This window comes from Anoplopoma fimbria, chromosome 2 (assembly GCF_027596085.1).
Source record: "Anoplopoma fimbria isolate UVic2021 breed Golden Eagle Sablefish chromosome 2, Afim_UVic_2022, whole genome shotgun sequence".
Taxonomy (NCBI): domain Eukaryota; kingdom Metazoa; phylum Chordata; class Actinopteri; order Perciformes; family Anoplopomatidae; genus Anoplopoma; species Anoplopoma fimbria.
Genome location: NC_072450.1, coordinates 4,663,120 through 4,687,839, shown reverse-complemented (window position 1 = coordinate 4,687,839; position 24,720 = coordinate 4,663,120). Strand labels below are relative to the sequence as shown.

At 40.4% G+C, this 24,720-nt stretch overlaps 1 protein-coding gene across 14 annotated transcripts in view; it reads right to left on the bottom strand.

Moving 5' to 3' along the window:
• The window catches only part of madd (MAP-kinase activating death domain), a 58,162-nt gene that overhangs the window by 26,483 nt on the left and 6,959 nt on the right, over positions 1-24,720 (bottom strand). For 8 of the 14 annotated variants that reach the window (XM_054610833.1, XM_054610856.1, XM_054610842.1 and 5 more), the window contains exons 2-16: positions 21,860-22,072; positions 19,530-20,177; positions 16,075-16,378; positions 14,151-14,282; positions 13,163-13,276; positions 12,988-13,068; positions 10,519-10,575; positions 9,332-9,504; positions 8,451-8,686; positions 8,216-8,372; positions 7,200-7,303; positions 6,912-7,117; positions 6,432-6,685; positions 6,044-6,183; positions 4,370-4,468 (exon numbers count right to left, since the gene is read on the bottom strand). In XM_054610833.1, the coding sequence (XP_054466808.1) occupies positions 4,370-4,468; positions 6,044-6,183; positions 6,432-6,685; positions 6,912-7,117; positions 7,200-7,303; positions 8,216-8,372; positions 8,451-8,686; positions 9,332-9,504; positions 10,519-10,575; positions 12,988-13,068; positions 13,163-13,276; positions 14,151-14,282; positions 16,075-16,378; positions 19,530-20,177; positions 21,860-21,918 (2,764 nt within the window). In that variant the 5' untranslated portion in view covers positions 21,919-22,072. The remainder of the gene's footprint in view (positions 1-4,369; positions 4,469-6,043; positions 6,184-6,431; positions 6,686-6,911; positions 7,118-7,199; positions 7,304-8,215; positions 8,373-8,450; positions 8,687-9,331; positions 9,505-10,518; positions 10,576-12,987; positions 13,069-13,162; positions 13,277-14,150; positions 14,283-16,074; positions 16,379-19,529; positions 20,178-21,859; positions 22,073-24,720) is intronic. The other 6 variants (XM_054610848.1, XM_054610873.1, XM_054610942.1 and 3 more) reach the window with 1 other exon arrangement.

Sequence of the window (24,720 nt, the reverse complement as noted above, 5' to 3'; positions counted from 1 at the left end):
CATTAAGCCACTTGTTAGCAACGGCCTTTTTTAAGACACGTTAAATCTTCTTTATTCCCTAGTTGGGTATTTACTGACGTATTTTATGTCGTAGAACGAAACATTAAAACCTCTTAATCTTGTGTTAACCACAGACCTTATTCCAGGGTTTCAAACAAAAATACATACAATAAAAAAACATTTACTTTGAGATGAGGGAACCCGGAAAATGCTGACTCATTTAAAGGTTTTAGGACTCATTCCTGCAGCACTCTATGTGATTGAAAACTCTATTGTTGTCTGCTGCCAGCCATCTGACTAGTTTCCCTTCTGTGGTTTTATGAAGTTATCTATCTTTCTTACAGTTGATAACTTCATAAACAGCACAAAAGCATTACAACTGCCTCATGAATACGACACCTTTAGAGACATAAATCACTTCCCGGGACAAACTCCAGAGTAAAAGTGAAAAGCATTTTGTAATGTTTTAAAAAAAAAAATAGAGCAATAACCCTAGAAATTAAAAAATACTTTAATTAAGAACCCTGGCTTTTAATTTTACTGGCCACTGCTTCTGATGATCTAATTATGTTTCAGTACTGTTAGAATAATCCAAAGCCTCTTGAGAAAGCGCTGACAAGCAGTGACAGCATCATTCCCCCACTACCAACCCACCTGACAACCTAGAGGAAACACACAAAATGCTCTACAACATTGTGCCTTATAAGAAGTCTGGAGTGTTAATTCTAAACACCTGTAATGTTGACACAACCATAGCTCACCTACCAAGTTGTAGTTTTCATGAAAAACATCTAGACAACCAGTATCACGCCTGACAAAAGTCTGAATACAGCGCACTGATTTTCACGAGTTAGGTTTAACATTTGCATAATTTTACTGTTGCCACCGCTCATTGTGTAGAGCACAATTACAACATGATTGGGCCCAACCCCGTTTGTACTCTGTGGGAGCATAAAGGACAAGAAACACAATGGGAAACAAAGCATGCTGGTAGTTTATCTTAGCTCATTCTATTCTTATGTGCAACATCCTGTTCCCTATCTTGTGCTTCATTTGCTTCCATGTGTTTTTTTGTTGCCTGATGTATTGTTTCACTTTTTCCTGTGATTATTGATGTTAGATCTAGCTATACTTTTTTTATTTATAAGTCCTTTGAAACTTTCCTGTGATAACACTAGTTCAGTAAATAAACTTTATCATACGGTGGAGTGAAATAGCGGTTAGTCTGAGGGGAACAGTCACAATGAATGACGGCGTGGTAACACAACAGACTCTTGACGACAAACACGGTGGCTGAAATGAGGGTAGACAGAGGGGGATGCTGGGAGATGTAGTTGACTGGCTTGGAGAAGCATGCAGCTCACTCAATTAAAGGGCAGAACCCACCTTCTCCGCTCCCCGGGCCAGCCTCAGTAATTATCTCCATTAGAGAATTTAGCCCAAATACTGCACACAAAACTTAGAATTAGTGCCACGAAATAAGGTGGACAGAGAGAGCGACACCGGCCCAGACACAACCAGTCTGAACATCAACCCAAAACACAACAGACATGCACACTCAACATGGCGCCAAAACAAAGAAAATTAAAAAAGTTAAAGACAAAAAAGGGCAGACAGAAAAGAGAGAACGACAATATGTTCTGATGATGGTATCAACCCTGAAAGTATACTATAAGATGACTGAAACCATGTGTTTGGAAACACCAGAGAAATAGAATAGGAGTAGAACCCAGTCAAATCAATGTAGCAGGATGGTCAGAGTGGCGGCCATTGTCACATTGCTACTGCAACCGTTGTAGCGGGCTAACTAAACTAAACAGAGTTAGGGCAAGTTGTGGACTCACTCAGGTGAGATTTTACTGTAATGACTAAACTTTTTCTTTTCATTGAAGCATGGTAGGATTAGCAAGATAGCTAGCTAACTTGCCAACAGCTGGCTATTTAGCTAGCTTGCTAATTCCACCATGCTTTTATGCTACACTGGTTAGAAAGAATGAGCCGAACACTGAGCTTGTCGTAAGAAGCAGTGCTGGGTCTAACGGTCCCTCCTTCTCACCGCTCTGGAGAAAAACAAGCTACCTAGCTAACTAGCAAGCCATCGGTCACGTGAGCTGCCTCAACACTTTACAGACACACTGACGTACGTTGTCACCATAACAACAATCCCCATTTTCTTTTGTACTAGTCAAAAGACCATGGCAAACAGTTCTATGTCTGTTCTACTCTTATTCTATGTCTTTGGCCAACCCATTCAACATTTACATTCCCAAGTAGGAGCTGTGTGTAGCTCATATACACAACAGTGGCCTGAACCATGTGAAGAATACTGAACAATGAAAATGTAAATCTAGTGCAATAAATTAGTATTTTTTTTAGAATGTGTGCATGGTGTCAGGCAAAAAAACACAAAAGATAATCATGATACACAGTAAAATACTTCATTAGAAAACCTGAGATCGTCAACACTGTTATTTTTTGCTAAAATAGTGATTGAGCTCAAAAGGGGAAGGAAACGCTCACAAATTGGAGCCACCGCACAAGCAAGCAAGGTAAATCACATGAGGACGGACCATTCTGTGAAGGCCAAACGAAACTGCACTGAAATATTAATTAGGTTAATGCAGTTTAAAAAGGGACTGAGCATCCTTCTTGTAGTAGTAAGGATGTGCAGATGCCACACCACTAGGTTTGCAGTCAGAGAAGAAATCTTTTGACTCTAAATGTGTGCATCAAAAAGACTCCCATCAGTCACACAGAGGGGAATGGTAAAGGAACAGAAGGGGAAGACAAAGATGTACATGAAAAGACATTAAAAAGATGCATCTTCTATCTTAGTCCTATGTTGAGGAACAGGGTGTAAGATAGGTATAGGTCAATTCAAGGATCAGGAGATGCCTAGTCAGGGAGCTAAAAATAAAAAACTATCACACCAGACAAGACATACCCGGGCTGTCAGGGTCATCTGAACGACAAAGACAAAACACATCATAATCAAAAAGGGGAAGAACATTTTCTATGGCAGCTATTCCACATGGAGTGGAGTTATTGAGTTAGATTGTCATGCTTCACCTGGTTTTTCTCTCATTTTAAGTGAAAATCCAGCCTGAGCAGAGTTCATTTTAGCATCTTAAACCCTTCATCACCCACATATTCATGAATAGTAAATAGTTTAAAAACTCCTAATGCAATTTTAGTCCATTTAACTTAAGCAAAGCATGATAGATTTGTCTGCAAAATTCTTCTCTCCGTCTCTCTTTGATAAAAGCCGCGACTGCAGTTGGATTTATTTAGTAATGTGTTCAGGCGTTTATACAAATGTGCGAGCAGGTAGCGTTTTGAAGCAGATAAATATGGGCGAGGCAGGTATCACCCTTTTTCCAAGCAAACAAAGAAAGATTAAGAAAGAGTAAACAATCCAAAACAACTGCAGGATATATTGTCTTAATAAATACTCATATTGACATACAACGTTCTACTCTCAGCTAATGGTAAAGGAGAAAAAATTTAAGAAAAGTAAAAAAAAAGGCAAATTAATGAGAAAAGCTGCACATCTGTTCAAATGAAGAACAATTTGTTGCAAAATCAAGTCTGCTTCTGAGTGGATTTCCCTTTTAATCTTGAGAGAAAAACTTTGTTTGATACGTCCTCAATATGCTCCTTTAAAATAGTGCCATATCCGTTTGGCAATCCAGTGGGAAGAAAGTCAAGCTATATAAACAGATCTACAAACCTGCTTGCTCCATTTCCTCCTCAATATCAATATCAATATCAATATTGAAATATTCTTTTATAAAAAAAAAAAAGAAGTAATTTAGAAAAAGAATTGAAAACAAAAAGACAGAAAAGGTCAATTAATAAATGAATTCAATAAGAATACTTAAGTAAAAAAACTAAATAAATGAAGTTTACATAAATTATAGATTACTTTTTTTGTGGGTAAACAATGGCCATAAACGTATCTATGACCAGTTAGACCTTGTTATTAGTATTAGTTTAAAAAACTCTGTATATATTATATTAAATGAGAGGATAAAATCCTAGTATTTGAGTATAATTTAAATTTGAATGGTAAAATCGGCATTATCAAAAATGTCTTATTGATAAATACATGACTGCAAACATAAATCGAGGGATGGAAAAAAATACTAAATGAGTGGGTCAGAAAAACACATATGTTAATGATAATGACTTTAAATTAAAAGTTTTTGACTCTTATCCTTTAACTTTGTCAACTCTTCCTACAATTCTTACACAGATTTCTTTTTCGAAAATGTTTCTCATTACCTTAGAAAAAACACTGAAGAAAATGCCAATTTCATGAGGAACTTGAACGGCTGTGAAAGCGGTCGTGTTTGCGCTGTTGTCCTACCTTTTAAACTGGGGAACGGCGTTTTCTCCCTCGCAGCCTTGTTGGGAAGAGCAAGATTGGACAGGCTGAAACTGGTGCCGTGGTTCTTGTAAAGGTTGCCTGTAGTGGGAGTTTAAAAAATACAGTCATAAAACAGGAATACAACTAAAATGAGCATGCAATACCAAAAGTATTACAAAGAAAAAGATTCACTATTTATATACATTTTGGAGGAAAAGATGTTAACTCTCATCAAAATCCAGTCATGTTGGAGTTTACAACCATGTTTGTCCTCATTTCATCCTATTAGAAGTTTGTGTAAAATTGTCATAATTAGAATATTAATTCAGGAGTTACGGCCAAAAAATGGGTTTTTGTGAGTGACCTCACAAAACACAGTTTTGAGCACCAAAATTCCAATTGGTTCATCCTCAAAGTCCTGGTGGACATTTGTTCCAAATTTGAAGAAAGTCCCTCCGGGTGTTCTGGACACTTGATATACTTAAGTGGAACATTTCCTTTTAGCTGTTTTTGGATCTTCAGTAGCTCCTGAGGGAAATATCTGTCTCTTTAGCTGCTAAAAGGCTCAACTAGTTCACCAACCAGATGTGTGCCAAGCAGCTAGTGTACACTGGTAATTTTTTAGAGCTTTTTTTATTAAACACAGCTCCCTGCGGCAGCTGTTAACAACACTGTAAGAGCGTTGAGAGTGGGAAACAGAGAAAATTGTATGACAAGGCAACATCATGTTCTCTCTTTTATGTAGCAACTACACCCACTTTGGATTTAAAGGCCTTTTAGAATTTGTGAGGGGGTGTGTTCAAGCTCAAGCTGGGTGTTAGGTCTTTAAAGTCTCGGTGAAATGAAAAATACATTTTACCAGTATTTAAATACTGTGTCCCTTTGTCTATTGTTTATTTATCTCCTGTTGTCAGTATCATTTCTGCATAATCCCTTTCTTTTCCCTTTTTGTAAAACACCTTCAAATGTTTAAAGACTCATCCTGAAATAAAGGGCATCCAATCAATGAAACTTTGAACAACTAGCCACACCACTTATATAAAACCGCAGTTTGTTGATGGTAGTAGCAGCAAACACAGCAATGTGGAGAAAGACAGGTAGAGTTGTGTGTTTGGATATCAGTGGGCAAAAACTTTGTTTTCATTTCCAAATAAATGTGGCTCTGAGGTCTAATTCATTCAAGGGAAACTTTGCCACTTCTGTGTCGTGGTAACACAGGCAGAACGTTCATATGAACTTCTGCCGGATGACGCAAAGTGACCGGCGGAGCGGGGAACAGCTCATCTGCATTTCCTTCCCTCTCTGCAGTGACAGAGTTTCTTTTTCATCTCTTCCTCATCCAGATCCAAGAACAGCTAAGGGACGTTAGTGAGTGGTGCATACAGTGGCTGTAGCTCTGTATCGCACTAAACTCTAAGCCCGCCCACTTTTTAGTGGTTACAATCAAATGCAAAGGATTTATTTTAAGTCCTTCTTGAAACTCTACATCTCTCAAATATTCAGTTTCACTGTGAAATACCTCTCAGTACACAAGCTTAAGACCCTTTAACTTTTTCACTGGGACTTGAAAGGTGCAATTGGTTTTGCTGCTCCATAGAAATCAGCCCACCTTACAAGTTTTACAAGCTGGACTTGGCTGAAAAAGAAACAAAATGATATTTCAAATAGTCTTACTGGCAAACGACATGAGTCCTCCAAATCCATCATTGCTGCTGTTGGAAATGGTGGAGTTTGGCGAGCTGTTGCGGGAGTCTCCCTCCCCGTCGGACTCTCCTGGGAGCCTCAGGCTGCAGGGACGTAAAGGACGCTGTGCCCTGAAAGAAATGACACAAAAGACAATTACCACGGGTCAAAAACACCAGAACATGCATAACCACACATTATGGGAAACTCTGAAGCATTCACACCACATCGCACCGCCACAGATTCAAAGACCACCATGAATGGAGGGAGACGTTTCTGACATGCTGGGTTTTGATTAGAGAACATTGCATGGTCGGTCAGAGAGCCCATTTGAATGATGATACCGCATTCATTCAAGCCATGAACAAGCTTAACACACTTGTTGCCATTGAGGTTCTGGTTGAATCGAGGGGTGTATGACTCCACTTGCTCCTCTGCATCGGGGTCATCCTCTGAGGGGAAGCCATACTGAGGCTCAAAGTACGGGTTGTCGTACTCTTGCTTTTTGCTGGCGGAGTCCGCCAGGCCGCCGTCGACCGGGGGTCTGAGGAACGGCGGACCGCCCAATCCGGAGACTGGGTTCTGTAAAGCGGCACCGGCTAACGCCTCGATTTCAGGTGCTTCCCCTGGCTCCTGGAAAAAAAATGAGCGCACAGATTGAAGGAAATTATGGGCAGTTAAATATGGCTCCCATTCATTTTACACATCAATTCTGCATTGCTCTAGTTTGATCATATCCATTCTTGTAAAACGTATAAACAAAGCCCTGTCCAAATTATTCATCAAAGTATGAAATATTTAGTTTCTACAACAGAAAAGAGAAGAAAAATACATTTTTTTAATTGGACAGATCACCCACTTGGTTGACTCCCTGGATGATCGTGCTGGGACTTGAGCTCGCAGTTGTGCTGGAGCTGGAGCGTAGAGGTTGTCCATCAGAGGGTTCGGTGGGTGCGTCTCCACTCGGTGGACCGTCGGAGCCCTGGCCGTCCCTGAAGTCGTGGAGGTCTTGGAACTCAACCTCGCTAGCGTCTCCCAGTGCAGCGTGGGTAGGCGGGTCCAAGCCTGAGACAACGAGGTCAAACATTAAAAAAAGGGAAGGTATGAATATGGTGGATGCGGAGCTTGTGATGAAACCAGAACTTACTTGGTGTGTCTCCCTGGATGTCACCTTGGATCATCTCACTCACAAGGTCTCCGAGTGAAGAATAGGACGAGCTGGAGTCGTCGTACGCCTCGCTGTCGCTGCCACTGCAACAAACACAATGTTTCAACAACGGCTGCCTCTCTGAGACTAACGACAGCTAATAATGAACCCAACTAAATACATCAAAATAATATTCTAAAAAGCATCTTGCGGTTTGTTAAGCTTAGTTTATACTCGTTGGAGTGAAGCCGGCATGAAAAAATGATGTAATCACAGCCCTCACCAAGACTTTGCTAGTAAGATAAAATAAGATAATCCTTTATTAGTCCAGCAGCGGGGAAATTTACAGGATTACAGCAGCATAGAGACATAGTAACAAAAAAATATATATATATTATAAATAAGTAATAGAAGTACTAAACAGGAAAGAATGATTAAATAAGTAAAAACTAATTAAATAAAATAAAATCCACAATAACTAATAAATATTGAATATACAGACAGAGTAATTATAGTATTGCACAGTGTATTTATATTGCACAGATGTTTTAGTGTTTTTACTGATTTAAGTAATTGGTTGTGGACCTTTAAATTCTGTTACTTTTCAGACGTGACTGTCACAAATAGTTCACTGATAAAAGCAAATAGGAATTTACAAAGAAGGCCACTTTTTTTTTTATGTTCTAGAGACCTGAGGTCTTAAAAATCTACATTTCAGTAAATATTTTCCAAGCAAATATAATTGTTTAAGGGATATTTAACCATTTGATTCTTTATAATGCATTTAATAATTGACTTCTCTCTTTATGGTGCTTGCATAAAGGCTATAAAGTAGTTCATGAATATTGACAGTTAATTACAATCGACCTCTGCATTGTGGAGGTTGGTTATTGACGTTTTGCCTGTTACACTCGCTGTCTTATTGCTTCTGCAGAGTACATTTTGTTTGTACAGCCTCTGGCGTTTTAAGAATAATGCAACAAAAAGCTCGCTTGTAAGTGTAAATAAAGCTTTACCTGTCTGTGGGGTCAGACTCGTTCCCATCATCCTCTAAGGGACCAGCCATGGCTTCCACCAGCTGGGAGCTTCCATCGTACACTCGGTAGGACACTGGCTGTAACTGGTGGGCATACCACTTGGGCTTGTCTCCGATTAAGGAGGGGTCAAACACATCTGAAAAAGAAGTGTGTAGAGTATTAAGTTTAAAAACGTTGACTTTAATAGAACAAGACACAGACTTGTTCTACTTACTGTTGTGTATCCTCTGAAAGGCCAGGTTGGAGGGATTCAGAGCCCATTCTCCATAGAACTCCACTGCCTGGGTGTGAGACAGTTTATCTGCAAAGCAGGAGCGCCGTGGCCGAGACGCCAGAAAAGACGTGCACTGGAAGGCCACCACGGGCCGGGGGAAGAGGCGCAAGGTGCGAGTGTGCATCTGGAACCCCTGGAGAACGTTTGGGGAGTTGAAGAACCGAACCATGGCCACCCTGTAGAAGAAAGTTGGTTTAGCTTAATAGAATTTTGTTTGATCAATAAAATAAATATGCTAAATATAATACGGATTGCACGATACATTGGTGGCTGATGTATTGACAGACATAAGTAAGACAATATTGTCATTATTGATAAGATTATAGAATATCAACCCATTATTAGGTCCCATACTGCTTTGAATTATGAATTATGAATTTTGAATCTATAAGGGCGAGGCTGAGCTCCACACATTGAGCAGTCAGCAATTTCAGAGCAGCGGCTACAATGGGGGAAATTAAAAGGAATTCAAAGGGTACATTTTAGAAGATACAAAATAATATTAATCAGGGCAAGCGAATATTAAGTTATTTTAAAAAAAAAATTTGCAGCCTCTACATGCTTGACAGTAAGGAGCACAGGTCTGGAGATATTAGATTAAATAAAAGCAATATCCATGGTTATAACAAACATGTTCACAATACATTTATGGTGAAGGGACTCTACACATTGGCGTTTTAGAAAAAGCAACTTGTCAATCTTAAAAATATATATTGATTATCCTCTTCACATTCTTTTAGGCATTTGTTTCTCCCTTTTCAGAATCCCTTGCACCTTAAATATACAGAGAGGAAAGACAAAAGGAAACATTGTTAGCTTGCCTGGTGGCTACATCCACAGAATCAACGTCATTTCCGTAAATTAGAGGGTTGAACTCAGTGGAGGACGGCGAGGCTTTGTCTCGTCCAGGCGGGAGCAGAGGCATCTCATGACCTTCCTGGAACTTCTCCAGGTTCAGGATGGGTTGGGTGTTCAAACTCATACTGGCCAAGGCCTAGAACAGGTGACATGGACCCCCGTTAAAACCACGGCAGTGGATCGGAACACAGAAAACACAGCGCTGAGATGGACCACTCCCACGATTGGCATCAACATTTAGTTAAACATTTAAATTCTATATTTAATGGGACAATATATCAATATTTGCTCTCTCGTTTGAGGGAAATTTGAGTGTTAGGGCTGGACCCGAATATTCAACTATTCCGTTATTCGTTTGTTAGGTAGTTATTCGGTTTTCAATTTTTGTTTGAAAAATGTATTTCTCTGAGTGTGTGACAAAGCAAACGTGTTGCTTTAACGACACAAGTCTGTTCTGCCGTCTAACCGAGAGGTTAAAGCAAAATTTTGTCGCGGACGAAGCTTTAAATATTTGCTGTTTGTTACTACCAAAACTCAAAATGGTATTCGGGACAGCCCTACTGACTACTGGAATGGGGACTTAACATGGAAAACCTGGTAAATGGGATGACCGGATGAAATCAATCTAAATAGTAATCCCTCTGTTTTACCGTTTTCCCAATTTGTCTCTTATTTCAAACAGCAGCTGAGGGATCAGTTTTGAGCATGTTGATGCCTCTGGTGGGTGTGTCACTTCGGAGAGCAAGGGAGTCACTATGCATGGTTTGCGTTGAGGGAAACTGCTGCAGACTCAAGTGTCAAAAAGGTTTAGCTTAGCGTTATGGAACATTTAGTTGCCGGGTTCTGGATGAATGTTAAAAACTCCATCAAAGTGATTAGCTTCATCATATCTTGTTTTTTTTTTTGTTTTTTTTGGTTAGGAAGAACACTCACTGATGCCAAGATAGATGCACGCACATTCAGTCATGCTCAAGCCAGAGCTAAGCAGTGTGTTAAAAACAAAACTGGTCCGCAACATTCTGTGATTATGCAGATTATTCAAGTCTCCAAGAGTGGGAGACGAGTCGTAGTCACAAGCAAAACAATGTGAGAGAGAGAAGAGTATCCGTGCAGGGGCATTACACATTCCACAGGAGGAGAAATGAGTAACCTTATTTTCAGAGGAGAAGATCTGCTTTTGGGTGATCACGGTCAACCTAACCAGACACTAGGAAGGGGATAAGAGAGATGCGAGGAGAGTCACATGAAGGCCTGGGATGACAACTTGGAACTGACACTGGAACAGCACATGACGGAAGGGTCACAACCGTGGCCCTTTCCCTTTCTTTTCTTAGTCTCCTTTCAACAGCACTTCCCTGTTTTTTTTTTCCACAGCATATAAGTGTATTTTGGTGGCACACCCAAATAGATCAATCTTGCAGACGATAGTTTTGATTTGTTTTGTGCAAAGAAAGAGATGTCTTGCTGTTTTCATCGTTTTCAATTCTATAATTTACTGAAGAAAGGAGATAAGAAAAGACACATTTGTGTTTGTTTTGAGAAAAGTGATGGGCGGCCAGAGAGAGCAAAGAGAGAAAGAGTAAGACCAAGAGAGAGAAAGAGGAATATGAGACAAGAAAAGATGATTTTTTTTTTTTTTCTTTTATGATTAACATGAAAGACAGTGAGGGACACAGACAAGCACAAATGAGACCAAGAAACAGTCTTCACCTACAGAAAAAAGCCACTAAAAGGACACATGAAGGCCATCCATGGTGACCAACTGGGACAAACCAGTGGTAACAATGGAGTGGTGATGACAGATACGTAAAACAGCAGATCTTTTCAGAAACATAAGATAAAATACTTGCACGATAAAGCACCTTTAGCAAAATAAAAGCCTTCAAAATAACAACGTGTTACTGCTCAGAAAAGAACAAAAATGCAAGGTGAGCTGAAATAACACAACCACCACTTTTGTCAAAGTAAAATAAATTAGTCTCTCGTTAGGACTAATTTATTCACCGTTATCCAGTGTTAAGTGCAAGTATTTTTAGTGACTCTCACACGAGCAACAATCTGCTTTGGCATCACAGTCTTCAGATAATCACTTAAACCATCTCCAGCGACATTTTCTCCAATCGCAGATCTAAATATTGTCGGTTCGCTTGTTGTTTTCCAAATATGCAACTGCTAAACTGAGGCTTTGCACACTCCTACACACCAGCTTCTCAGTCACACATCCGCACACATGGGAGAGAGAGCTGCTAATCGCACACACTGCTGACGAACCGGCTCTGATTCAAGGCGTAAAAAAGTAAATATATGTGTGTGTGTATAAAGATGGTTGAGGAGAGGTCCGTGTTGGTTGTTTTCACTGAAGATGTCAAATAAAGTACAGTTCATATTTTTTTTGTGAAGTTGTATGAGGTACTAATCAATAGTCTGTGTTTTAAAGGGTTAGTTCGATATCATCGTCAATAGAGTCTGGTGGCTTTGAGGAGAGCATAGATAACGGCTTTAGCTCCTCGTCGGAAAGTGCTGTCTGGTGGCAATGTAAAGAGGTTCAAAAGGTTATAAATTTAGCTAAAAAAGTTTTTTAAGAGGCTTAAATTTGTCCGCAGCAGTACTTTGCTTTGCTCTTGTGCCGTTACGTCTGTTTCTACAAACTGGAGGCGTGCTGACCGTCATCCACTTGTAGGTGATACACTGACTGTGGATCAGTGCCTCATACAACCCCACTACAAAACATCCAAACTGTCCCTTTAACTGGTAAAACAGCTTCTGAGTTAGTTGAGTTTGGCTGCCTAAAAAAACAAAACACTAAACTATTATTATTAAAAGTGACGGACTACTGTTGTCACGGTGTCAGTTAAATGTATGATTACAAAGTGAATGTGAGAGAGTTTTAGTACGTTGGTCTCCTTTTATAAAATGTGGAATATTATTATAAAGACTTCATTCAGTGTTGCCATTTGTGAGCTTTAAGTTTTCACTATGGAAAAACAAAGATGCATGAAAATCTGATCAATAAGGGTTAAAGTTTAGCCACGGCTAACTTTTCTTGGACAATAATAATCACGCTGACAGTTTCAGTACTTCGTTGTGCGACTGGTGTTGTGGAGTTTCGTAAAAGTGAGGTGTTCCCATGAATCAGATCCAGGTTCAGATGTTGTGTTAGATAACCGGGTTAGAGGGGTAAGTTAGTGACTAGCAGCATTAATAAAAGGTTTAGCTTGGGAAGGGGGGGGGGGGGTCCTAGGATCTGATTTTTACCTCCAAGAGCTAGAGCATGCAAAGAAAAACAGGAAAAAAAAAAAACATTTGTTTACGTTAGTGCACCACAAATCCCATTTCAAATGCTCTCACACGCATCACAATACATACAACTGTGATGAAGAAGGAAGCCCCTACTCTTCACACTGCTGAAAGAGAAGTTTAACATTTACATGAGAATGCAAATCGGTTAACAGCACGTTGAAAGGTCGGCTCCGGGGCAGCACCTGGGCTTATACGGCTTCTCGTGTGCCAGTAGACGCACTGGTTTTGTGCTGAGCTCTGGCTGCCACAGTGCAGCACAGTCAGAAAATATAACACTGATGACAATATCATGAGGAGTGACACAAATCACATGCAGTACCTGTTTCAGATGTTTCTTAAGCTCACATGCTTCAGGCTCTGGAAGAGGTGGTAGAATCTCTGCATTGGTTGGTGCTATAACCTGTGTACAAAAAAAACAAACAAGAAGTTGTTAAACGAGTACGGAGAAACAAGATCAGAACAGGAGGAGCAGAAAGCCATGTTGGTGCACCGACCTTGCTGCTATCAAGGTCCACCAGCCACAAATCGTCTGGCATTTTGAAATCAGCTTTGTAGAGGAAGAAGCTGGCAGGTACACCTATGATGTAGGGAGTCGGGGCAAGGAGAAGCTGTGGGGAGAAAACATACCAGTCAGTCACAGCTTCACGCTACCACGACTGAGAGCATTTGCAATTGACCCTTCTCTAAGTCAGACTGGCCAATCATAGCGTAGCTTTGGTTCCGATCAGAGTCCGACAACTCTCCAGCTCTGCTCCACAGACTCTTATGCAAGGGTTTCAGATATTCTTCATTTTCAGGCTGGTTTAGTAGATTTGGAGCTCGTCAACGTTGTGTAATAAGGGATACCTGTTAACCAGAGAGGTTGGAAGGAGATATACATTTCTAAAACTTTACGTTTCTTATTAAAAACCTGTTGAGCTAACATTAGCAGAGTACGTTAGCATCATACAGTAACCTCAGAGTCTGAGAAGTGAATCCAATGACCAAGTGCTTTAAACCTGCATTCTTTCTCAAGGCCAGCAGGGGGCGATTCATCTGGTTGCAAAAAGAAGTCTGTGAGAAAATGACTCTACTTCTCTCTTGATTTATTCCCTCAGTAAACATTGTAAACATGAGTTTATGGTCTCAATCTCTAGTTTCAAGTCTTCTTCAATACAGCATGATGTTTATTTAGTAAATTATGCTCCATTAGACTCAAATAAACCATAAAGCAGGGTATGCTTTAGGGCGGGGCTACCTTGTGATTGACAGGGCGTTACCAGAGCTGTATACAGCGTTTCTATGTCACTCCTTCGCAGTCTAAATATGCTCACTGGTTAAATATATATACAGGAAGTGCAGTTGGTGACAGTGTGGGCTCCATGGTAACGTAGCTCTGACAGCTCGACAGAGTTGCAGCGATGGGCGGGGTTTAGCCAAAGGTCAATTTAAAACATGCATGCTTGAAATAACTTACTAGAAATGTAGTTATGGGTTTTTTACCTGCTCGGCAGAGGCCATGCATGTTGGCAGTAAGGGGATGACGGGGAACATGTACTCCAGAGGGTAGATCATAGCAACAAAGGCCATGACGCTCATAGACAAAGCATTGTAATCTCTGGACTGAAGAATGACCTGAGGGAGAAAAGAGAAACACTTATTTAAAACAGACACATAGATACCTTGTTGTCTTCATTTGCAGGTGATCTATACATATTTCCTCTTTAGATCTGTAAGCTAAGAGGTATGAACACCCCAATGTTTGCCTTGGATTCATAACAGCAACCTCAAAAACTGAGCTTTTATGAAAAATGTATTTAGCAGCACATAAGTGCATGAAAAGGAAGTCACTCTGAAAGCTTCCAGGCAGCGCTTTAGTTCAGCCAGACTGAATGTAATGATGCATTTAATTCACCTTCTGAAAACAAAAACAAAAGCCTAAATGGATGAATACAAGACGGCAGCGTTTCATTCAGGTAGATAATTTATTCGCGGTGGTCGACCCCATTCAGGAAACCTTTTTCGATCAATCTGAATTTCCACAAGGACGTCTGGCACAATAAACTAAAAATCCTTTTTTGTGTGAGGGAACATCTATTCAGGTAGGTGGCCCAGATACATTATGTATTTGAGAAACGCTGAGGACGGAAAAAAAGCAGAGAAGTTGTCCAGGATTTAACCAGCAGTTTGGTCTTTCAGCAGCGAGTGAAGCTGCAAAGCTTAGGTTTTATAGAATAGTTAGAAATGAGGTTCTGTAGCAGCGTCACAGTGAACCAACAGCAACAACAGAACACGACACCAGCAGCAGCCAGACAGGGATTTATGTTACATCCCTGCTAATGCTCCTGGTATTAAAGATAGGAGATAGTCTTTCCCCCAGTCACACGGTGTCTTTTTCTTCTTTTTTACCCATCATGCTTTGCTCGCCCTGCAGTGAAATGGCTTCAGTGAGCCTTCATCAAATCAGAAAAATGTCTGATGAAGGTCACTCAGAGCATTTCTCAGGAGATCTTTGAACAAGTTTAATTGTGGACACGAGGCAGGTCCAGAATAAAGCGCTGACCAATCACAACAACGCTAAATATAGCTTCGCTTGTCCTTTTCCTCCTTGAAACAATCAGGTCAGACTTTAATAAGAATCCCACTGGGGTTTCGGTTGCAGCACAACACAACCACACATCTCCTCCTGGCAATAATAAATATAGATGAAAACAAAAGAGACAGATCCAAATGATAAGAGACAGTCTGCATCCTGTGTCGAGTGATGGGTATCGTCAGGACTTTATTCTCTTATCGATACTGCTTATCAGTTAATGCTCTTATCCGTTCTTTTTATTATTTTGTTGTTAGGAAAAAAAGACAACTGATAAAGAAAATAATCTACGTTGGTTTATGATTCTAGTATGTAAACAAATAGTCTTTTCTTGAGCAGCGATACAAAAATATCCAAAATCTTTAAAATACATTTGCAGCTAAACAATTAGCTAACTGATTAGCTTTAATTTATTAGCTTATTCTTATGAGCAACGCCCGTATGGCATCGCTAACGTTACCTGCAGTGGACGAGGATGGATAGCTGCTCGCCAAACAGTCCAAAAATGTGAATTTCTGCAGATTTATCTCCTGTTTGTTTGCAAAATGTTTTGATAAATTGCTGGCATTACCTCCCGTTCTTGAGAGGGTTTTATTGCATTTATGACAACAAGAGTTATCAGCATCTACTCAAGTTAAACTTTTGTTTTCTCTGCCATGATGTGTGTCTCACGCTGTACTGAGCTGAAGATCTCACTCTGTAATCTCTAAAGTAACGACAACAGAACTGTAAACTCCGGACCTTATCAATACTTAATAGTTTTTATTTCTTTAGAACCAGTTCCTGCTTAGAAATGGGGTTCCGGGTGGCATCCCTCACCGTGCCGGTCCTTACCTTGTGCTCTAGCAGGACACAGCTGAGGACCTGAAGACAGGCGTCCACGCCCAGCAGCTCTAAGGGCAGGTGCAGGGGGAAGTCGACCATGGAGAAGCGAGAGTTGTCCGGCAGGGCGAAGGTGAGTGGCCGTTTGAGTTCATGGGGCAGGACTTCCACGTCCACACGCCTCTGACCGGCCACCGGCACCGGTGAGCGAAGCAACCGGTACACCCAGGATTCAATCTCCCGCAGGTCCGCCAGCAGCTGGCTGCCTTTCTCTTCCACCGACAGCGCCCCGGTGAACACTCGCCACATGGTGTCCCTGGGAAGGACGGAAACAGAGTGCGTCTTCAGAGGGATTCCTTTGAATTTATTTTTTTACTCATTCTTGATCTGTAAAATGTAAACAAATAGTCAAAAATGCCTCTAACAAGTTTCCTAATCCTTATGTGATGTCTTCAAATTGTTGTTTTTTTTCTGACCAATTTCATTTGACCATGTGACGCTCTTAAATGTCTTGTTTTGTCCGAACAGCAGTCCAAAACAAAAAAAAGACAAAAAAAATTAGATTTTGCACCGATACCAAAACAATTTGATACTCAAATATCTGGATCGTGTATTGGTGACAATGGGGCCTAAGTGGCTTGAAACATGCAATAAAGAATTAATAAAACTATTTAACTTCATCATACTGGCAGTTTAAACAGTTTTGAACAGAAACTGTAGGAAGAAGAACCCACTGCACAAATACAGCAGATGTGTCAGAACTTATGGATACACTAGAGTATCGCGACATTATATTTTGTGTTACTGTATCAATTCTCAAAACACTATCAATTTTTAATTAATAGTTTATATGAAAAGATTTGTGGCACATAGAGGCTCAGATTGCACAAAAAGTAGTTCTATGATGTTGGATGTTACAGGGATTTGATAAATGCAAATGCAGAGCCTACAAAAAAAAAATAGTATTAAAAGTATTTCTTTTTACTCAAGATTTATGTTATTTGCACTGCAGCAGTTTTCCTAGATATCACCTTGCTTACAGTATTGCAATATATGGAATCGTAACCCCTGCATGATACATTTCTTTACAATACACAGCCCTAATATACAGTGACTCCTAAGACATTTAACCAACATGCAAAATATGTTAAACTTAACACATTACATGTATTGATGTCAGTCAAGAGTACTTTGTAGTATTAAAAACTGCTTAAACTACATCATTTGCTCCTTTTATTGAAGCAAACAGCTTCCACGAGACCTCTGCAAACACAAAAGGTGAAAGAAATCACTGATCTAACGAGCCAATGGGATTGAAAACACGGGAGAGGCTCTTAAGCAATCACCGATATATTGATGTGCAAACCTTCCACTCTACACACACACATAGACACACACAGTCATTAAACCCTCTCTGGAGTCTATACTCAGTGTGTGTGTGTGTGTGGTAAGGAGGGAGATAAATCATTAGTCCTTTGGAGCCCTCCCACCAACTGCAGCTGCTACCCAAAGGCAGCCAGAGACCTCAATCTGTCAGAGTCTCCACGGCATAGAAAGCGCTCGCAGCCATTACGCCTCGGCTCTCCTCCTTCTCTGTCATTGCCGCTCAGTTCTGTTCAGCCGGCGGCTTTGATGGCTGTCAGAGAAACCGTGGATCTATATTAATGATGTGAAATCATCTGTGCATTAGACATTCCTACAATCCCTTGAAGTGATGAGGGGAAACGCTGCGCTGGTTATACGGCTTTGAATAAATAAATAAATAGAGGATTGTGGGGAAAACTCTTTGGGTGACCAACAGCCATACTGGGCCGAAGCCAGTGTGAAGTGACAGCCTCATTAACACTTTGCCAATCCAATGTCCTGAGGCACACAGGATAACCAAGAGTGCAAATACTGCCACATCACGTCACATCACCACAACAAAATACTGTGTAAAGATGAGGGTGTTTTTTTTGCAGCTTAGACCAAATAATAATCAATCAACACTGCTGGTTAATCAACACAGAATGTGATAAACTCATTGCTTCTCTTGTCAAATAAGCATAATGCTGTGCTAAATGCCATTTCTTCTTATAAAGCAGCATACCATGCAGCTCCTACACACTTTTTCCATTATATTTGAACTCATCCCTTTTAAAAGGACCATAAAGGAACTCAATTATCAACACGAATATGGCACCCAACAACAAGAACTACTTAACATGGACAATTACAAAACATTTATTATTCTTAAAAACTGTCTCCGTACCTCAGCTGAACCTACAGCACTGGTCAAAACATTATTTGCTGTATTATAAACGTTTTAAATGAACTGTGGCATATTTTGCCTGCCTGTATTTATCATGGAGGTGGAGTGCGATAGCATCAAGCGTACTGTGAAAACATGACACAAGCTGCAGATGGCCTGCAAATAAAAAAAACTGCATGGAGCCACAGACAAAAAGCCCTGGTATTAATTGTGCAACACAAACATGCACATAACAGGTGGACAATGAGAGAAGCAGATTGGGAAGCAACAAACATTTGCTATTTTTTTGTAAACGTTTCTATCTTTGATACAGTAAACTGAAAAGGATTTTAACCGAGGGTATGCGTCTTCAATAATTTGCATGTAAAGCAACATCAGCATGAATGCAATGATGCTATTCAACAGATGATGAAGAAAGATGATCAAGCATGAGCCTTATTAACCTTTTCTTAAACTTGCTATTCATACTATATTTTTTAATGTATAGGTGTGCATGTACAGATTTATGAAGGGCAAATGTCTTTGAACAAGACTTACCGCCCCCCCGCCCTTTAGAGGCTGTAAAGTTAATTACAGTCCACAATACAAATCACAGAGGAGCCAAAGTCGAGGCCTAAAAAACTGATGTGAAAATAAATGCCATGGCTTCATTAAAAAGCAAAGGTTTCATGCCCCTTGGTAATATGAATGAACTCATAATGATAATGAGATGACATTTGGCCTAAAGCAGTGTCACAAGCAATAAGGGTTTTTTATCTGACGAGCATGAGTAGTTAATATTAATAATAATAATAATAATAATAATAAATAATAATAATAATAATAATAGTTATAATAGTTTCTGTCTGTATATATAATATTTCAGTTACTGTGGATATTTTACTGTTTTTTTATTGCTCATTTATAATACTTATTTTGATCTTGTTTTTTTACTATGTCTCTTGTTTGCACTATCCTCTATGCTGCTGTAATCCTGTCAATTTCCCCGCTGCGGGACTAATAAAGGATTATCTTATCTCATCTTATCTTATGAATGTGGTCAGTGATGTCAGAGCAACAAACCAGATTTTGCTTTTTTTGAAAGAGCCACTTTTAAACCGAAATAGCTATAAGAATGGGCATCTAAAAAAACATGTATATTAAATAAATACACGGATGTTTAAATGTGCAACAAAGGAGAGCAACATGTACGAGTTGATGCAATCTCACGCCTCACCTCTGGGTGGTGCGAGGGAGCCCGGCTCGTTGAGTTAGCCTCTGACTGCAGCAGTCCACCAGCCTCTTCAATATATACAAGCATTCCCTAAAGGTGGAGAAGAAGGGGTAGTGGCTGAGTATGCACAGCGAGGTCAGCGTGCTGTTGCGGTTCCTGGCGGCCATCTTGGCTGCATTCCGCCTGTGCTGTGGGGACCTGCCGGCGTTCTGCTCGGCACCCGGCTGTCCGGTTTCTTCTCCAGGGGCGGGCGGAGGTGCTGACTCGGCATTATTAGGCGGCGATAACAGGGAGGTGGGGCCTCCGCCGCCGCTGCTGCCGTCGGACCCATCACTGCCGGTCTCGGTCGCCTGTGCCGCCGTCTCCGCGTGGCCGCCCTTGTCTCCGCGAGCGCGATGGTGCCCTCGTTGGAAAGAGCGGTAGAAGTTGACGCAGATCCCGTAGCGGGTGATTCCCGAGTCCTTGTCCGTCAGCGTGAAAACGAAGGAGGAGTCGTCGCGGAGGCTGACCCGTCGCTGGCGGATGCTCAGGCAGCCCTCGGGTTGGCAGAAAAACACCACGTCGGGTGGGAGCGGGAAGTCGTGGTGGTCCTCCAGCGGGTAGCGGCGGAGGAGCTGAGGCGTCTGGGCCACGCTGTCACTACTTGGTTGCCTGGAGGGGAGAGACGGACAAACATTTGTTTTGGCTTTTAAAAGTAGTTGTAGTGCTGCACCAAATAAGCTGTCGGATCTAGAACGGAGCCCACACTGTCACGAACTGCACTCCCTGAAGAAATACAAAAAGCTATTTCAGTGACCTCCCTCTGGCTCCTTCCTTATCTGACATTTTCACTCCTTATGCTGTGAATTAATGGTTTATTTCGACCAAACCAGAGTTAGACATTGTTGAAAAAGTGGAGAGACTTTAAATTAAGTGTGTTTCATACAAAATTATTGTTTTTGTCAATGGAGCCTGGTGTATATAGCTACCGTTTCTGGTTAAAATAAAGAAGGATTTTACTCTGTATCAAAAAGCTCTATCTCTAAAAATATACTGTTAGAATAATTAAAGAAGCAATTAAATCCTGTGTATACATTCAGTATACTTTCATTAGCTGTTTTGTTAATCTGCTATACTTTGCTGATGTTAGTTCCATTGTTTCCTTTAGAAACGTGAATCTCCTTCGGGTAACGAGTATCACTATTAAACAACTTTAACCATGACAAGCTCCAAATCTACTAAACCAGCCTGAAAACTATTGATGAGGGTCTATGGAGCAGAGCTGGATGATGCTACGCTATGATTGGCCATTCTGCATTTAAGGGTGGGACTTAGCGAAGGGTCAATTCTGTTTTTCTGTGCATTTTAACATATATATATGATGTGTCTGCAAATCCATTAACCCTCATGTATGACAACAGTTTTGAATTTAATTTGAAATGGTCACCAAGTGACGAGAGAATCATTTCATGAAGAGAGATGAACCAAAGTCTTTGATCAGTTGATACCACAACCACCTTGAAATTTCCCTTAAGCATAACCCTTAAAATCTCAGTGGGCGACTCTAAAAACAGCGGTAGACCGGACAGCTCTCTAATTTCACAGTTTTCTGCTGAATCATTCTTTTGCCCCGTGGCTGCTGTGGTTGAAACAATGTGCTACTGTCCTTCATAATGCTTCATGATACAGCTGCACAAACTTAGAAGTCAGAACAAACTGTTTTCCCAAAAAACAAAACCATTTGCCACAAAACAGTGCAAGAGGCACGTGGACAAAGCGCTAATGAGTTTCTGCAGGCTACAGGTAGAAGAAGATTTAACTACCAGGAAGTCCAGTTCGTCTGCTTATCATACGCTAAGACACCACAAAGCAGTTTACAAAGCCTTTGAGCCTGGTTAGGACGGCTCCGGAAATGTAATCATGGAAACCATAATCTTCTGCTCCGTCTCGACACTTATACAGGTAAACAGTTCACAACGCCAAGGTTCAAGCTACAGGTTGTTCTTTATGTGCTGACACATAAACCATTTGTGTGATGACTTTTCTTTGTTCTATTTTTAGATTTTTTTTAATAACACCTCCCAGTACATTTTCTGCTGGAACCACGGCAACGACAAACCCCAAAGCAGCAACACAATATGTCAATCATATTTATGAGTTTTGGCAATTTTAGACACACAATTGTTGAGATCAGTAGATGTAACACCCTATAAAAGAGCTACTGAGAAATTGTCTTAACTGGATCACTAAACGTTGTTTCTCAAAGCAATATTTACAGCCTCCCTCATGACTAAGTTGGCTCGGATATTCCCATTAAATCAAAACTGCTTCCAGAAGTCGGACCAGGTTCTTACCTTGCTCCGACCACCACCAAGTAGTCCAGAAGGCGAGGGCACATTTTCTTTTTCTCCATCTTGGATCGACCACGTCCCGTTCGTCACGGCGTCCAGGATTTATGTTCCCTCTTGAATCAGTGGTTCATTCCCATCACAACTGGGAGAGATCAGGTGTACAGTTGAAACGCAGCTCCTCGACTATCATTGTGATGGTTCATTAAAAAGTCAAACCTGTAACGCAAGAAAGAGAACGTGAGGGAAAGAATTCCTGTTCTGATACGATCTTATCCTTCCTGATACAGAATCCGCCACCTGAACTTGTGTATCGGCAGAGCTAGAGCGTTAAATCAAAAAAGAAGTTTATAAGGTCATAACTCCTTCTCTAATATCTATTTCATATCACTGTGAAGACATCTCCTTCTAACAACTGTATTCATTCAAGTTTCTCACCAAAAAAACTACGAGATAACAATTGAACACATTATGATAACGTTAGAATTTACCTCCCGGAATACACATTTTTACTAAATGGAGCTTGAACGCATCTTAATGAAACTCAATAAATCTCTTTTACCGTTCACAGCTAGCGTTAAGTAGCTCTATTCCTGCAGATTTAAACACGGATTTGTTGTACGCAATGTGGGGAAAAGGTGTGTAGTTCTAGTTTACACATGTGCAGAAACAATCAGAATGTACAGATTGTGTAGCGAGTTTTTCCCAATGTAACATAAATGATCTGACAAATGATAACATGAAATCGCTGCATGGACTCACATACTCGTCAATATCAGATCAGGCATTTAAGTCTGTATTAGAGGCATTCCTTCTTTTAGGTTTCTATGGCCATAATTAAATAAACACTGGAATGTAACTGAATGAAAAACAAAGTGGAAGCACTGTGAAGAAATCACAGCTGCAAAACTAGGCTAAATGTGGCATCATGATTTATAGTCTTTGACTTTGTTTGAATGTCAAGGTCTATAAAAGAAGTTGTGTGCTCTATTATTCCACTAAAGTTTGCAGTAGTTTTAACTTAACCCGCACAAATGTTACGTCTTTTTTTACCCCAAATGACATGTGCATGGTTGATTACAGGTAAGTTTCTAGCTTTTTCTGAATAATTATATCGGAGTTTTATCAGTTAAAAGTTGTGTTGAGCTGTGTCCGGTTGTTCAAAACACAGGGAAGTGGTTTTATTTCTACCAAAACTACGAATAACAGATCAGAAAAGACTGTAAAATGTAATTGCATTGCTTTCAAAATATGAATCTGGGATAATAAAAAAAAAAGGCCTTGAACATAACAGAGACGGTTAAAAAACGCAAGAGGTTTTCTTCCCATCTAACAGCATTCTACCTCTGCCGGAAATGTCACATCTACATGCCACTTTACACCAAATGAAAGACATTAACAAAATATGTCATGTAGACTTTGAATGTTCTCCTTTTACAGAGTGATCATCTGTACCAGACAGGGGACATGACAGACAACGAGACAAAGCTGGCAGATGCACAAAAGATATCAGACATTACAAGCCGACACCAGCATCCCCAGTGAACCCAGAATCATAAAAAGGGTATAAAAGCGTCTCTCTCTAAACAGAGAACATGTATGGTGCTTTGCTATAAAACTTTCATCGTGTTGCAAGTGTTTTAGCGTTGGGTTTTTTTCTGTAGCTGCTTGTTGTTTTGTCGGAGGATAAAGACTCTTCAGTAGAGGCTCGGTGATATGATGAAGCAGCTGAGGGGCCTTGGTGGAAGAAATCACTTTTCATAGCTTGAACTATGGCTCTTTAATCCCTGGAAAGTAACTGCAGCAAACTCAAAACAGCACTTCTACAGATGGCTCTTCACCACCATGGAGCTCTTGTCCAGCATCTCACAGTCACGATGCCACAAGAAACTGCAATCTTCAGATTAATAGAACAGAAGGAAGGTACATTTCTAACATTTAAGTCCCAGTGTCATGGAAGTTAGAGCATCTTTAGTTTCTGTAGCAGAGATGGGAGGGGATGGAACTCAAAACAGCATAGCTTGCGTGGCAATATTGATATCGATACACGGAAGCCTAGTATCAATCTTTAATTATGTAACTTTTGATTAGCAAATACAAATTAAAACTCTTTTTTTACGGTGCGGTAACGGGTAAAGTCAGCTGGATTTGTCAACGTAGACGGTAATACAAACAGTTCAGTTTATCAGGTGCATGATGCAACATTTATGACTTTGTTTTTATGACAGTGTCTGCTAGACTGACAACTTTATCTTATTGGATAAAACAGATATTGACAGAACTGCATAATTAGCAGAATATCTCAGAATGTTTATAAATGCAATTAGATCTTATCATGGCTTATTGAATCGTGATAATATCAGATCATGGGGCCAAATCAGATCGTTAGCATTTGATTGGACCGTTAAAAAGCGGTCGTGCTTAAGTGTGATTTATTCTTGCCGCAACCGCGTGCTGAATTGACGTCACACCATCAGTCACGGCCTTTAGTGGAGGGTTTCCTGCAGCAGGTTTTTTTTGCCTCTCTTTGCACATCAAACATTTATTAACTCATCGGACGGGCGGAGAAACTGGCGAGCCCTGAGGAACTCTGAGGATATTGGTTGGCCGCGAGGAAAAACCAGCACAGAGTATAAATAATCCAAACGTTTCTTCGTTGAGATTTCACGTCAGCTCGTGACTCTGGAACTGTCCTTGTGAGATAGAGAGGACATCATGATATTATTGGTTAAAACTGGTTGGTACTTGCTTATGAAAGCACACTTTATATATTTTTTTTTTCACAAGATGATAAGATAATTGGATTTGATATAAAATTACAAAGGAATTGATGTGATCCAAAAGGGTTAAGAAGCAATTTTTCACTT